The sequence below is a fragment of the Mesoplodon densirostris genome, chromosome 6, assembly GCF_025265405.1.
Source record: "Mesoplodon densirostris isolate mMesDen1 chromosome 6, mMesDen1 primary haplotype, whole genome shotgun sequence".
Classification (NCBI taxonomy): Eukaryota; Metazoa; Chordata; class Mammalia; order Artiodactyla; family Ziphiidae; genus Mesoplodon; species Mesoplodon densirostris.
In genome coordinates, this window is record NC_082666.1 from 37,519,041 (window position 1) to 37,535,330 (window position 16,290).

The 16,290-nt window shown below is 42.0% G+C and overlaps 1 protein-coding gene across 2 annotated transcripts in view; it reads left to right on the forward strand.

Annotated features, from left to right (window-relative positions):
- SNX30 (sorting nexin family member 30) overlaps positions 1–16,290 on the forward strand; it is a 111,053-nt gene that overhangs the window by 49,924 nt on the left and 44,839 nt on the right. The window contains exon 3 of one of the 2 annotated variants that reach the window (XM_060101360.1): positions 8,980–9,090. The exons of the other annotated variant lie outside the window; for it this stretch is intronic. Within the exon in view, the coding sequence (XP_059957343.1) occupies positions 8,980–9,090 (111 nt within the window). The remainder of the gene's footprint in view (positions 1–8,979; positions 9,091–16,290) is intronic. 2 annotated transcript variants of the gene reach the window in all.

Genomic DNA, 16,290 nt, shown 5'->3' on the forward strand with positions numbered 1-16,290 from the left:
CAACTTATTTTGTACCCTGTAGTCAGTGAAATGCAAAACACGTTTTTCTTGAATTTGTGCTCTAAACAGCTGAATGTCAAGGTGACCGCCTGGCACAGCAGTGCTCACCTGTCTTGATGCTTCCCCAGCCCTGCTTGTCCTCCACCCTGCAGTTTCTCTCCCTGTCAGCGGATTCTCAGGCTGATGCCGGTGCTGCAGCTCGCCACTCTCTCCTCTGCTGTCTCTCTGTCCTTCCTTCCCCTTTCTCCATTGTGCTCTTATTTCTATCTCTTTTCCTCTAAGTCAGATAATGTCTTAGGATAATTTTTCCAAGTTCCAATCCCACATTTTCACTTGGCTCCGAGGACAACACCTTAAGGGTGAACTTGTTGCAGGATTCAGTTTTACTTCTTACTGTGAATTCCACTTCTGATCTCAAACCAGAGTCCTTTTCTTTTCCTGTTTCAAATAGTGACACCAGGTTTAATACGTTGGTGATGCATCTGGAACCTTTTTTCTGAGTGTTGTATTAAAGGCCGAGTAGGGATGCATGGGGATGAGAGAGAGGACAGATGGGAACACAGGGTCCCAAACTCCTGATCTTGTCCCAGCACCCCACTCCTGCTGAGCTTCTCAAGCAAAGTTAATGGTCAGAGGGTGAGGTTGTACAAATACTTACTTTATGACTTTGAGCTTTGACTCCCAGGCCTGATTCAGATTCCTGATGACAAAAGCTGGACAAAGTACAGAGCTGATTTTGCCTGAGCTAAAATGAGCCTAGGGCTGAGAGCCAATGCGGGGAACGTGTTCCCCACCGAGGTCTTAAGTCGCGGCTGTCTTCTCTCTCCAGTGGTGGAGAGAGGCCTTCTCAGGGCTGGCAGATCCTGGCAGTTTTCTCTGTAGGCGTCTAGAAAGTAACATCATCATAATAGCTAATTATTGAGCCTTTACCATATGCTGTACTTTTTTTTTTTTGCAGTAGAAACCCTTTAAATTTTATTTTATGTAAGTAAATATGTGCTCATTGTAGAGAAATTAGAAAACTCAAGTAAGCTAAAACAATAAAATAAAAGAACACTTACAAGCTCACCAGCCAGAAATAATCATTTATAATTCTCTGAACTATTTGTCTCTCTCCATTCACAAAAGTGAGTATTTTACTTGCGGCCAATTCACTTAATACAAAGCAAGTGTCTTTCTCTGCTAGTAAATGCCAGTGAGCACACTGTTACGCCATCGTTTCCAGGACTGCAGCAGTGCTCCGCCGTGTGGATGAGCTGTCGTTTATTTTGCGCTGAGTGCGTTAAATATATCCTCAGTTAATCCTCACACTCAGTGAAGTAGGTACTGGTAGGATTCTTACTTTAGCAAATGAGGAAACTAAGACACAGCGATATTAAGAAAATTGCTCAAAGACATGCAACTAATACATGTTAAAACTTGAACCCAGATCTGTCTTGAACCCAGATCTGTCTTGTGCTGTGCTTTCAGAAGACATGGTTTTCAAGAAAGTAACCCGCTGGGCTTCCCTGGTGGCACAGTGGTTGAGAATCCGCCTGCCGATGCAGGGGACACGGGTTCGTGCCCCGGTCCGGGAAGATCCTACATGCTGCAGAGCGGCTAGGCCCGTGAGCCATGGCCGCTGAGCCTGCGCATCTGGAGCCTGTGCTCTGCAACGGGAGAGGCCATAACAGAGAGAGGCCCGCGTTAAAAAAAAAAAAAAAAAAGAAAAGAAAAAAAAGAAAGTAACCCGCACCGCCCCTCCCATCCCCCCCACCAGCACTGTCATCTACTACCATGGCCTGACTGTTGAAATTGATGATGATGTGCAGATAGACTGGAGGTTGGGGAAGCAGAGAGCAGCCTCCAGCTCCCTTTGGAAGCCATCCTGGTCTTTTATCCCATCGCCAGATAGTCATCTCCAAGGCTTATGCCCTAATTAATTCCTCTTTTCAGAGGTCTCAGTGGTCAACGCAGGCTAAATGCTGCTGAGGTCAAGTTATATGTAAGAATTACAAAGTGAACGTCAGATTTAATGATGAGAAGATTATCGATGACTACGGTGAGAGCAGCGTCATGGGGGGGTGCAGCAGTGTGCAGTGGGTTAGGATGAGTGGGAAGTAAGAAGGAAAAGACGTGGTGAGTGTTGGTATTTTGGCGATGAAAGTGAGTGAGAGAACAGTAGCTGGAGGGGGGATGTGGCTTTGAGGGGGAGAGGCATTTTGTTTGTTTTTTAAGGGTGAAAGAGACTTGTTTAAGTGCCACGTGGCTATTGGTGGAGAAGGAGACTGTGGGTTGAAGGTTGGAGAGCAGGATGGAAGCCTCTGAGGAGGTGGGCGGAGAGTGTCCCCGGCAGAAGTGGAGGGAGAGAGTGGCCTCTGATGGGGGAAGCATACTTTTTCCATTGTTTCTGGAAGAAGAAGGGAAGTGGTTTGTTTTTGTTTTTGTTTTGTGGCAGGCGTTGAGGGGTTCTTTGCTTATATCTGCAGTTTTCTCTATGAATAGATGATGAGGTCTTCGTGAAGAGTGAAGAGGGAGGTTTTGAAGTGGGGCGTAGAAGCTTTCAAAACTTCTACAGGCTTTGCGTTAACTCACGGAGAGTCGACTAAGGAAGTATGGGGAAAATGGGGAAGAGAGTTGACTAAGGAAGTATCAAGAGATTGCTTGACAGTGTTGAGGGTCCCGTTGTAGAATTTATTGCTTCAGTCAGTGTGTTTCCCTGATTTTGTTTTTCTTCCAGACTGTGCCTAAGTCTAGAAAAGCAGGCAGTAGGTGATTGCATTTTTGCCAGAGTTGTATGAATGACAGTGTGGAAGGGGCATTTAGGATGTGGGCAAGTAAGATGCTGAAGTGATGGTTGGTGGAATTGATACTGAGTAAGGAAGAAAGTAAAGACAGGAGTGGATGGATTGTCAAGAACTGTAGGTCCCGAGGCTGAAAAACAAGGGGTACTGGGAGATGGAAGAGTCTGAAATATAGGAAGTGCCAGTTAGAGAGGGAGACGTCTGAATTTCTGTGTGATGACAAAGTCTGTGGAGAGGCCGTGGCAATGGAGTGAGGTGTAGTTGGCTTAAAGGTGGGTGTTGTGTGTGGGAGCCACCTGCGTCTTGAGGGCACCCAGATTATGAAGCCCGAGAACAAAGTGCTCTCAGGGGAATCAGGAGAAAGGCCAGAGGTGTCAGCAGATGACAGGTGTGAGGAGAGGTAGAGGTGTCTATAACCTGATGGCATGAGCCTTGAAAGGATTTTCCGGGGTGGGAGGAGTGGTGTGGAGGGAGCAGGATGTCAACAGCAACTCTTTTTTTTTTTTTTCTTCAACAGCAACTCTTGGTCTTGGTCTTAGAGGTTTGTGAAATGTAAGGACACCAGCAGCTTTCCACTTGATGGGACAGCAAGGGGGCTGTATTCTCAGGGGAGAGCCAGCTTTCAGAATTTGAGCAGGTTGAGGAACTACAGGACTTTATTACTTACGGGACGGGTTTTCCAGAGAGCTGGGTGGGAAGATCTGAGGAGGAGGAAATAAATGGAAGCTCGTTTGAGAAGCAGGAGGCCAGAAACCTCTTCAGCATCATTCTCAGGTGCTCTTAGAGCTACAGGGCTTTGAAACAGAATGGGATTAGCTGGCTAATATTTGATAAGGGAAGAGGTTCTTTTCTGGGGGGAGGGGGTAACTCAGACTTGTTAGGATCCAGCTGTGGCCTGGACAGATGGCATTTTTGACAGAGACAAAGCCTCTCTAGAGTGAGTTGACTGTAAAACCAACTTTTCAGTTGACTGAAAATTCTTGGGAAAGGCTCCAGGCCATAGTCACTGGGCCCATCAGCTCCTAGGGAATAAAGAGGAGTTTTTTTGTGGGACGGTGAGTCCCAGGGAACTGGATGTGCTCCTGGGGGACTGATTTTATTGTGGCTCTGTGCTGGGTCTTCCAAAGTATTAAACTTAACAAAATTTGGCAGCGATGCCTAGAGATGACCAAGGAGATATTCACAGGGTGCAATGGTGAGAATGAATATTCTTCATTACAACTCTTGTGCTCAGTTACCTGTTTGTAGATCTGACTTTAGGTGCGTACGAATGACCTTATGATCTTTGTGGGGCATTCTAGAGTATGGGACACAGTAAGGAAGGACACAGAACAAAACTGTAAAGTGGTCGCCTCTGATTATGGACTTGTGGGTGTGCACTTTCTTTTTTATTGTTTTGTTTACCACAGATACTAGAAAATAGAGATAAACACTTATTAGTACTTTATTTTTCTAAGTCAGACCCTGAATTTCACAGAGGAAAATTTTACTACAGATTCATAATTGGGGTTTTATTGGCCTGCATATTTTATGAGCACTGTATGTCCTATAACGGACTAGATTTCTTTCCAGAAATTCACAGTAATGTCTGTGGCCCAATTTTAACAAGTGTGCAGAATTCCAAGGTGAGTGTGTTTTGCTAGCCTCGTTCCCAGCTCTACTTTTTCTCTCTGTCCTTGTTTTTCTTTATCTTGCTCACCTGCTTCTAATTTATGTCATTTGATCATATTCCACATATCACTCTATCTTTTCTAGAACAAGTGGTGGTAAAAATAAGTAAAATAATTATCAGGTCAGAGAGTGTGAGCATCCTTCTCTTTCATGATTTTTTTTTTTATGTTATTGCTTTCCAAAGCATCAAACAAATTTTACTAATTTATTAAATCCCCTGTCCTTAAAGGAGCTGTTTTTTTTTTCCCCCACTTTGCGGTACGCGGGCCTCTCACTGTTGTGGGCTCTCCTGCCCCGGAGCACAGTCTCCAGACACGCAGGCTCAGCGGCTGTGGCTCACGGCCCAGCCGCTCCGCAGCATGTGGGATCCTCCCAGACCGGGGCACGAACCCATGTCCCCTGCATCGGCAGGCGGACTCTCAACCACTGCACCACCAGGGAAGCCCAAAGGAGCTGTTTTAAAAAATGAGGTTTTTTTGTGTGTGAATATAAGTATTGTATAAGAATGTTAGAAAGTTTGGAAATAAAGTTGAATGTAAAGTTGTCGTCATAAGTGCTAGATTTTTCTTCTAACTTTTTATGTTGAAAATTTCAATACCAATGAATTCATAAAATATGTATAATTAATTTTGTATCCTACTGTTTTTTCTTAAAATTAATACTGAAGCATTTTTGTCATTAAAAATATTTTACAGACATGATTACTGATAAACATAGAATAAATATACCATGATTTCCCTGTTTTTTATCTTTGGACATTTAGGTTGCTTTGAATTTTTTTTTTTTTTTTTTTTTTTTTTTTTTTGCGGTACGCTGGCGTCTCACTGTTGTGGTCTCTCCCATTGCGGAGCACAGGCTCCGGACGCACAGGCTCAGCGGCCATGGCTCACGGGCCCAGCCGCTCCACGGCATGTGCGATCTTCCCGGACCGGAGCATGAACCCGTGTCCCCTGCATCGGCAGGCAGACTCTCAACCACTGTGCCACCAGGGAAGCCCTGAATTTGTTATTTTAAATAATATTGCAGTGAACATCATTATACAGGTATCTTTGCCACAGTTTAAAAATTATTTTCTAATGATAGATTCCTAGAAGTAGCATGGCAGCAATTTTATATATATGTATACATGTATGCCATAAATAAAGGAGATAATTCAGGTGAATATTTTCAAAAGCTTGCAATGAAGACAGACTTCTTATCAATGACACTAAAAGTAGCAACCATAAAGGGAAAAAATGGATGAATTTGACTATATAAAAATTTTTAAATTCTGTATAATAAAAGCCATTTGGCAATTATGATAGGTAGGTCACTATAAAGAGCTTTCACAAATGGAAAAGTCTAGACTCACAAATATAAAAAAAGACTTCTCACAAAAGAAGAAAAATATACAGCCACCAAACACTTGAAAGGATGTTCAACCACGACAGTCATTAAAGAAACAAAAGTAAAACAAAGATGACATGTTATTTTTCAGTTATACTTCCATCAAAGATAACCAGTATTGAGACTATATGCTAAGAATATAAATCAGTCTATAACTGGAAACAATTTGTCGATTAAAGATACGTATACTCTTTCATCTTTCATGTATATTCTTTGGTAATTTCAAGAGAATTATCAGTGATGTTTACCATAGTATGGTTTATTGATTGAAAAATTGGTAACAACCTAAATGGGGATTTGGTTTAATTATGGTATCTCCATGTGTGTTAACGATGATTATGTAGATCTGAACTTACTGACACAGAAAGATGTCTAAGATGTATTAAAGAGACATAGGAAAATATGAGGGACTGTGCATAGAAAAAAACATGGAAAGATATAAACCATAATATTAATTGTATTTATCTCCATTTAGAGGGATTATGGCTGATCTTTTATTTTTTATTTCTTTAATTTTCCTGAAGTTTTAAAATAAATGTGTCGAACCTAAATAAATAGAAGGAAAAAAAAAAAGCAGTTGCTCCAAAGTAAAATTGGTTACAGCAGAAACAAAACTTGTGTTTTATCATACATACTGCTTTTTGTAGTTACCACAGATTGATTTCAAAGTTAGAGTAGAAATGTTACATAGACTATAATTTAATGAAGTGGTTTTGCAAGCCATAATAAAGAGGAGCAACCAGTGGATATCATGTGACAGAAGAGGACAGAAAGTAGAGCCCTCTTTTAGTTCTGTTTACAATGAAAATGAGTTGCATTCGTTTGTCACCCTTCAAAATCGACCTTTCTTGAGCCCATAATCATCAACAAGTCCCCAGACAGAATCTGCTGGGGGACTCCATGCGTTCTGGAAGAATGTCCCTTCCAAACTGCCTCCTTACTGTTGAGGAAACTGAGGCTCCGGGAGGCTTGGTGGCATCTCAGGGATGCTAGGACTGCTCATGCCCCTGCCTCAGGAGGAGTGCCGGGCTACTGCTGCCAATATTTCTGTCACCCTTATGCCTAAAGATTCATCAGTAGTGATTTGGATTTAACTATTCTATTTATTTTTTCCCTCTCTCTGCCTCTCTCTCTCTTTCTCTCTCTCTCTGTCTCTCTCTCTCTCTAGTTCTAAAATGCTAATTCCTTTGGGGAGTCTTCTCATTAAATCACAAATGCCTAAATTAAACAAATTTCCCCATGTCTTCCCACCCCTACCCCTGCATCATACGGGAAGGTTGTGTTTCATGGGCGTATGCCGGTGTGTGAAACTTTGAAAAGGGGAGAAGAGGCAGAAAGAGTTAGTTGGGGTTTAGTCCAAGACTGAGTCCTTTAACTTCACAGTTTTGCTCAGACCGTGAGCCTGGCTTCTGGGAAGGATGAAATAATTTTTGATACCAAAGCTGTTCACTGGCTGCTGCTTTGATGGATGACTCTTGTTCATGTGTTTTGTTTGTTTGTTTGTTTTTTAAAGACGCCAATTGTACTTGAACATTTGTTACTTTTTGTTTTAAATTTTATTTATTTACTTTTGGCTGTGTTGGGTCTTTGTTTCTGTGCGAGGGCTTTCTCTAGTTGTGGCAAGCGGGGGCCACTCTTCATCGCGGTGCGCGGGCCTCTCACTATCGTGGCCTCTCTTGTTGCGGAGCACAGGCTCCAGACGCTCAGGCTCAGTAGTTGTGGCTCATGGGTCTAGTTGCTCTGAGGCATGTGGGATCTTCCCAGACCAGGGCTCGAACCCCTGTCCCCTGCATTAGCAGGCAGATTCTCAACCACTGTGCCACCAGGGAAGCCCCAGTTTTTTTGTTTTTTAAGTTACTGTCCTTTAAAAAAATTTTTTTTTGGCTGTGTTGGGTCTCTGTTGCTGTGCCCGGGCTTTCTCTAGTTGTGGCGAGTGGGGGCCACTCTTCATGTGGTGCGCGGGCTTCTCGTTGCTGTAGCTTCTTTTGTTGTGGAGCACAGGCTCTAGGCACGCAGGCTTCAGTCGTTGTGGCATGTGGGCTTCAGTAGTTGTGTCACGTGGGCTCTAGAGTGCAGGCTCAGCAGTTGTGGCGCACGGGCTTAGTTGTTCCGCAGCATGTGGGATCTTCCTGGACTAGGGATTGAACTCATGTCCCCTGCATTGGCAGGCAGATTCTTAACCACTGCACCACCAGGGAAGTCCCTTGTTCATGTGTTTTTAAGATTTTCTTGGTTCCATGGATTTAAACAGACTTTTGGCTTGAAAGATTTCAATAAATTTATAAAATGTAGTTTGAACCATTTTTATCTTGTGCTTTAACCTCTGAGAACTGTGACCGTCATATAGTTGGTACCCTCACAGGGAAAAATGGCTTATCTGAGGCATAATTTTGGTTTGGGCAAATTAATGTATAAAAATCCTGCTTTGGTATAAATTAATTTTATTTAATATTGGTTTTTGTTATCAAAGTGTTGCAATCACATTTCAGAAAACTTAAATTCAGGGAATTTTTTTTTTGCAATACAATGATATTTTACAATTATTTCCTTCTAGATTTAAAAAATCATCTAAAATACAATATAGTTTCAAGCTTATGGTCCTGGCAGAATATGGAAGATTGGGCAAAACCTTTTCTGTTTTCATCTAGTCTGGTTCCTAAATGAGCAGGTGATCTGTTATCTCTACTTTTTGTTTGTTTCCCCTCTGCCTTTGGCAAAACTTGTCAGCATATTTAGCAGAAAGTGGAAACTTTTTTTTTTTTAACAGATTCACAGATTTGGATTCAGTAGCAATATCCTCAGTGGAATTATTCTGCTAAAAGAAATTCTCAGAGTTAAACTTGGAGGAAATGAATCAAATGTTTCCAAGCACAATTCTGAGGGATGGTTCCATTTCCTGAGATAGGGGGAAATGAAACCTCAGCATTTTCATTCTAGATCCTTGAAATTTTTAACTGGACCCCGTGGCCCGGACTTGTCATTCCGTGTTGGTAAGCCCTGCCATTTGGCTGGTGCGTTTGGTGGAAGAAAAGTGTGTTCTTGCCCAGGTTATTCAAAGAGAGCTTTTTTTTCCTTCCATTCTGCCAAGGTATGCTACTCTTCCCTTACCCTGATTTTGTTCCACTGTCCTCATTTGCAGAGTACTCGGGTGGAGTTTGACCTGCCAGAATATTCTGTTCGTCGAAGATACCAGGATTTTGACTGGTTGAGGAACAAACTGGAAGAATCCCAGCCCACTCATCTCATTCCCGTAGGTACTAAGTCAGTACAGCTTGTTACTCACTTTTCCTGCATTCTCTTTCCTGACGGTGTTCACTCAGCTCTCACCCTTTAAACTATGGACGAACTCTACCTTACATTTCATACCAGATTCACCCATCAAATGTACATTTTATGGATGCTATATAATACAGTTCACCTTTTGGGTTTTGATTTCTGATGCGCTATACAGTATGCTGGTTTCTTGGGTGGGTTGGGTTAGATTTTCACTTTTATTATAACAATTTTTTGAGGTATGGAGAATCCTAATTCTCATTTGCTGCCTCCTTAAAGACTGTCTGTTTCACCCTTCCTAGACTCCATTCTTGCGGTTTGGATAGCTGCCCCCAGGTGGAGAAAGATGTCTCAGATTACAGCTGGTTGGGCTTTCTTTAGACATGGGTAATTCTGAGAGCAGGAATCTAGCACACAATCCACTCAACCACAGTTTTTCCTTTAAGAAAACAAACCAAAAGCCAGTTAACTATTTATTGAAGAAACATACTATTTATTTGTTATTATAGCTGCACTTTTTGTGTGTGTGTGTGTGGTACGCGGGCCTCTCACTGTTGTGGCCTCTCCCGTTGCAGAGCACAGGCTCTGGATGCGCAGGCTCAGCGGCCATGGCTCACGGGCCCAGCCGCTCCGCGGCATGTGGGATGTTCCCGGACTGGGGCACGAACCCGTGTCCCTTGCATTGGCAGGCGGACTCTCAACCACTGTGCCACCAGGGAAGCCCTTAGCTGCACATTTTAAAAAACAAAACTAGAGCAAATAAAATTTAAAAGACTACTTAAAAGCAACATATGTATTGAGTACTTCTCTACTTTTTTTTTTTTAGTATAAATAACTGTTTAGACCTCAGATGTTTCTTGGGCTTTGGGGCTTTAGGGCAATTTGGGTCATAAAACTCTTCAGCAGGGCTTTATCTTTCAGTAAAAACCTTGGCTGGATAACTTCTTAGCACTGCCAGTTTTCCTGCTACCACTGCATCTTCCAGGCTTCCCCTCCTGGTTAGAAAAGGCTGAATATGCTGTGAACGCACTAGAAGTTTTCTTAGTTTTCAAGGCAGAAGTGGCCACGTTGCTAGTGCTGTGATGGGGATGATGGGTTTTGCCTGGGGCTCCATTCTTTCTCAGGAAACCGCACCCCCCATCTATTCCCTTTGCTCTCCAGGCCTGAAGTTTTGCTTTTCTGTCTTCTAATCACTTAAAAACATGCCGAAAAAGAAACTATAGTTTTAAACAGTTGGAACTATTACTTAAAATCTTAATTTGGCAACATTGGCAGCTAGTGAAGTTTTTAAAAACAGACTTTTATTTTAGAACGGTATTAGATTTACAGAATTATTGCAAAGATAGTACAGCAAATTCTCATAGACCCCACACCCAGTTTTGCTTATTAGTATGGCGCATTTGTCACAAATAATGAACCAGTAATGATACATTATTATTGACTAAAAGTCCTTTATTCAGATTTCCTCGTTTTTTGCCTAATGCCCTTTTCCTGTTCCAGGATCCCATCCAGGGTAACACATTACATTTAGTTGTCGTGTCTCCTTGGTCCCAGGCTCCTCTTGATTGTGACAGTTTCTGAGGCTTTCTTTGTTTTTGATGACCTTGACAGTTTTGAGGAGTACCAGGCAGGCATTTTGTAGAATGTCCCTTCGTTGAGATTTGTCTGATGTTTTTCTCATAGTTAGCCTGGGGTGATGTGTTTTGAGGAGGAAAAGCACAGGGGTAAAGTACCTTTCTCATTACATCATATAAGGGGTGTATACTATCATTGACAGTATTTATTACTGTTGATGTTAACCTTGATCACCTGACTTGAGATAGTGCTTATCAGGTTATTCCACTGTACAGTTACTCTTTTTTCTCTCCCTCTCTGTACTGTATTGGAAGGAAGTTGCTCTCTATGTGTAGACCACACTATGCATAAGGGGAATTATGCAGCACTTCCTGGCAACTAGGAGTGTATGAAGTTCGGTACTTAAAGAGCAAAGGTTAGACAGCGACACCTGCTGGTGAAACATAGTAGACTCATGCATAGACACTGAAGCCAGAACTGAGAGAATGGAAGTCTCCAGAATGCCCAAGGTGGATCCAGAGTATCTTTAAGTCTGGTTTCCTATGGTCTGGGTAAAAGCAGTGAGTAGAAGCATCTAGAGAATTAAATTTCTTCATAAATTTGTAGTGCATATCTGCGGTGGAGAGAGATTTAATGTAGGAGAGCATCTCTGACTTAAACATGAAAGTCAGACTGCAAACAAACTCTTTTTTTCCCCCCAAAGAAATTCGTCTTACAGCAGCTTTGCTGGGAGGTGTCTGTTATTAATAATCGACTTTGGTCCTTTTACTAGGCCTTTTTACTGCCCTTGGGAAGGTGAAGGGTAATAAGATAGATAAGGGACTCCTGCCCAAGGGAGTTAACTGTCAGATGGAGACCCAGTAAACATGTAACATAATTATTGTTTAAATTTTCATTTCTTTTTTTAAAAAGTTTTATTGAGGTATAATTCAGTATACCATACAATTCACCCATGTGAAATGTACAAGTCAAGGGCTTTTGGTTTATTCATAGAGCGGTGTAACCATCAGCACAATCAGTTTTAGAACCTTTCATCACCCCCAAAAGCAACCTCTTACTTCTTGCCTGTTGCTTCCAAATCCTCTATCTTCCCCATTGCCTGGCAACCACTACCCTACGTGTCTTTATAGGTGTGCCTATTCTGGACATTTCATGTAAGTAGAATCATACACAATGGCCTTCTGTGACTGGGTTTTTTTTTTGTAGCATAATGTTTTCAAGATTCATTCATGTCGTAGCACGTGTCAGTGCTTTGTTTTTTTTGTCAAGTAACATTCCATTCTATGGATATATCATATTTTGTCCATTCACCTTTTTTTTTTTTTTTTTTTTTTGCGGTATGCGGGCCTCTCACTGTTGTGGCCTCCCCCGTTGCGGAGCACAGGCTCCGGACGCGCAGGCTCCGGACGCGCAGGCTCAGCGGCCATGGCTCACGGGCCCAGCCGCTCCGCGGCATATGGGATCCTCCCAGACCGGGGCACGAACCCGTATCCCCTGCATCGGCAGGCGGACTCTCAACCACTTGCGCCACCAGGGAGGCCCTGTCCATTCACCTTTGATGGACATTTGGGTTGTTTCCACTTTTTGGCTGTTATGAGTAATGCTGCTATGAACATCCATGTGCAAGTTTTTGTGTGGACATATGTTTTCATTTTTCTTGGGTGTATACCTAGGAGTATAATTGCTGAATCATGTATAACTCTATATTTAACCTTTTGAGGAACTGCCGGACTGTTTTCCAAAGTGGCTGCATCATTTTACGTACGCACCAGCTGTGTATGAGGGTTCCATTTTCTCCACGTCTGCATCAACACCCATTATTATCTTTCTTTTTGATATTATCTTTCTTTTGATAATATTATCTTTCTTTTTGATAATCACCCTAGTGGGTATGAAATGGTATCTCTTTGTGGTTTTGATTTGCATTTCCCTGACAGCTAACGATGTTGAATTTTTTTTTAAAAGTACCTTTATTATCTTCCTTGGAGAAATATCTGTTCAGATCCTTTGCCCATTTTAAAATTGGGCTGTGTCTTTTTATTGTTGAGTTAAAATGGTTCTTTATATAATCTAGATACTAATCTCTTCTCAGATATCTGATTTGCAAAAACTTTCTCCCATTTAATGGGTTGTCTGTTTTCTTGATGGTGTCCTGTGGAGTACAAAGTTTTAAAATCTTGATGAAGTCCACTTTACCTATGTTTTCTTTGTTTGCTTGTGCTTTTGGTGTTTTAGCTAAGAAACCATTGCTTAATCCTAGGTCATAAAGATTTACACCTATGTTGTCTTCTAAAAATCTTTTTTAAAATAATTTATTTTTGTCTGCGATGGGTCTTCGTTGCTGAACGCGGGTTTTTCTCTAGTTGCGGCGAGCGGGGGCTACTCTTCGTTGTGGTGCGCGGGCTTCTCATTGCGGTGACTTCTCTTTGTTGTGGAGCATGGGCCCTAAGCACGCGGGTCCAGTAGTTGTGGCTCATGGGCTCAGTAGTTGTGGCACACAGGCTTAGTTGCTCTGTGGCATGTGGGATCTTCCTGGACCAGGGCTCGAACCCGTGTCCCCTGCATCGGCAGGCGGACTCTTAACCACTGCACCACCAGGGAAGTCCCTTCTAAAATTTTTTTTTTTTTTTTTTTTGCGGTACGCGGGCCTCTCACTGTTGTGGCCTCTCCCGTTGCGGAGCACAGGCTCCGGATGCGCAGGCTCAGTGGCCATGGCTCACGGGCCCAGCCGCTCCGCGGCATGTGGGATCTTCCCGGACCGGGGCACGAACTCGTGTCCCCTGCATCGGCAGGCGGACTCTCAACCACTGCGCCACCAGGGAAGCTCCCTTCTAAAATTTTTATGATTTTAGCTTTTAGAAAACGTAGGTCTTTAATCCGTTTTGAGTTTGTTTTTATACAGTTATTTTTCATTTCTTTAACCAGTGAAGCTACATATCTTCTTATGACTTTACTGAATGTTGGCATTTCTTTAATGAATTGCCTCTTTATTTTTGTATTTTTTTTCTTAGTGGTTTGTAAACACTCCATATCTGTGAAGGAAATTAACCCAGTTGAGAATATCTATTTCTTTCTCTAGTTGTCTTTTGTCTTCAACTTGACTCCATAAAAGATAACATCCCTTCCCTCCCAACCAAGTTAATTTTTCCCTTACAGTTTCTGGCTTTGAAGCTTGTTTCTAACCTAGGATGTTAAAAAAAATGTTCTGTATTTTCTTCTATTACTTTTATGTCCTCGTGTTTTATATTTAAATCTAGAATTTTTTCTGATGTGAGATGGGAGGATCTTATTTTTTTCAGATGGTGGGTTTTTCCAGAACCATTTAGGAGTACTCAATCACCAGTGTAATAGTTTGTGTATTAGACTATGTCATGCATTAGATTTGTACGTTTTGGGGCTATTTCTGAACATTTTGGTTCATCGATCTCTTTTCTCTTTCGTGTGGTGTCCCTGCTACACTACTGAATTATTATAACTTTACAGAATGTTTCATCATCTGGTTGGTTAGGTCCCCATCTATGCCCACAGTAGTCTTTGTTTTCTGAGTTTTTCTGGCTATTTGCACGTTTTGTTTTTCTGGTGAATTTTAGAATCTTTTGAATCAGTTGGAAAATGGCGGGTGGTGGTGGGTTCTTGGGGTTTTTTTTGTGGGTTTTTCTTTTTGCCAGTTTTAGTTAGCTATGGTTAAAAATATGTGAGAGTTCCTAAGCTTTCAGAGTCTATTGCTTACGTTATGAGCATGGAGATAAAGTTCCCACTTTTTTTGAGCTTCACTGGAGCCATGTGAAATTGTAGGTGAACAGCCAGCCAGCCTGTGGTTCTGGGGGAGGCCCCAAGTTCTTTCATTTGCCTCTCCCCATTGGCTGTCCTGAGACCTGCCCTGTTTCCAGCCCCTATGGCTCTGAACTTGGCAGCTTCTGGGGCTCTACTGGGGAAATCCAACCCCTTATTTCCTAAGCCGACTGTTCCTTTGCCTGAGTAGTGTCACAAGACAGTTGATACTGATTGATTTTTCTCTTAATCCAATCTTTTCTGCTTTGTGTCTTTAACAAATTCTGTCCTGTTAACAGTACCTTTACATTTTTTGGTGCTGCAACAGATTTTTCTCTTTTTTTTTTTTTTTCGGTACGCGGGCCTCTCACTGTTGTGGTCTCTCCCGTTGCGGAGCACAGGCTCCGGACGCGCGGGCTCAGCGGCCATGGCTCACGGGCCCCGCCACTCTGCGGCACGTGGGATCCTTCCGGACCGGGGCACGAACCCGCGTCCCCTGCGTCGGCAGGCGGACTCTCAACCACTGTGCCACCAGGGAAGCCCAGGTTTTTCTCTTTTTATATTGCTTTGTTTTTCTGGAATTTTAAAAGCAGAAAGAAATAATCGTATGTTTTTCAAATGCCAACCTAAAACTAGACCTGTGCTGGATGTGTTATGTTTGTCATCTCATAATGGCAATTCACTTTGTTTTTCTTTGTAATCTAATAGTTGGAGCCACCAGAGAGTCTTCATTGTGACGTGGTTTTTGCTTTTTAATTTATTTTTCGTCTCAGAAGTTGGTTTTAACACCGCTTCATTTACTGGGGCACAAATAATTACACAGCAGAGAGATTTCATGACTCGATGGATGCACATTTTGAAGATGAAGCAAATACATTTACTAAAGTCTTTCTTTTTTTTTTTTTTTTTTTTTTTGTGGTACGCGGGCTTCTCACTGTTGTGGCCTCTCCCGTTGCCGAGCACAGGCTCCGGACGCGCAAGCTCAGTGGCCATGGCACACGGGCCTAGCTACTCTGCGGCATGTGGGATCTTCCCGGACCGGGGCACGAACCCGTGTCCCCTGCATCGGCAGGTGGACTCTCAACCACTGCGCCACCAGGGAAGCCCAAGTCTTTAGTTTTTAATTTCACTTAGAAATTTAATGTTTGCTTCAATTTTCATGAAGGGAGCTTTGCTGGAAGGATGCATTTGTATTTATCATGGACCCAGTTTTGTTTTGGGTAGTGGTAAACTCATGGGAATTAATAGGAAGAAATTTGTAATGCAGCATTTGTTTTTCTTAATATGAAATAATCAGTAAGAAGTCTAACTTCACTTTCTAGTTGGCTCCTTTTTCTTGTACTGTTAAATATATATGTTTTTAGCTTCCCAAGTAGATAAGTTAATAAATAGTGAATCATTAGTTCAACTTTCCAGTACCTGAATTAAATCAGGCTTTGTGACTGTTCTTTAAAAAAAAAATTTTGTCCCTATAATTTTATTGAAGTATAGTTAATGTATAATATTATGTAAATTACAGGTGTACAATCTAGTGATCACAATTTTTAAAGGTTACACTTCATTATAGTTATTATAGAATATTGGCTATGTTCCCTGTATTGTGCAATATATCCCTGTAGCTTATCTTATACATAATAGTTTGTACCTCTTAATCCCCTACCCCTACATTACCTCTCCCCTCTTTCCTCTCCCCCCGGTAACTACTAGTTTCTCTATATCTATGAGTCTGTTTCTTTTTTTGTTACAGCCACTAGTTTGTTGTATTTTTTAGATTCCACATATAAGTGATATCATAACAGTATTTGTCTTTCTCTGTATGACTTATTTACCT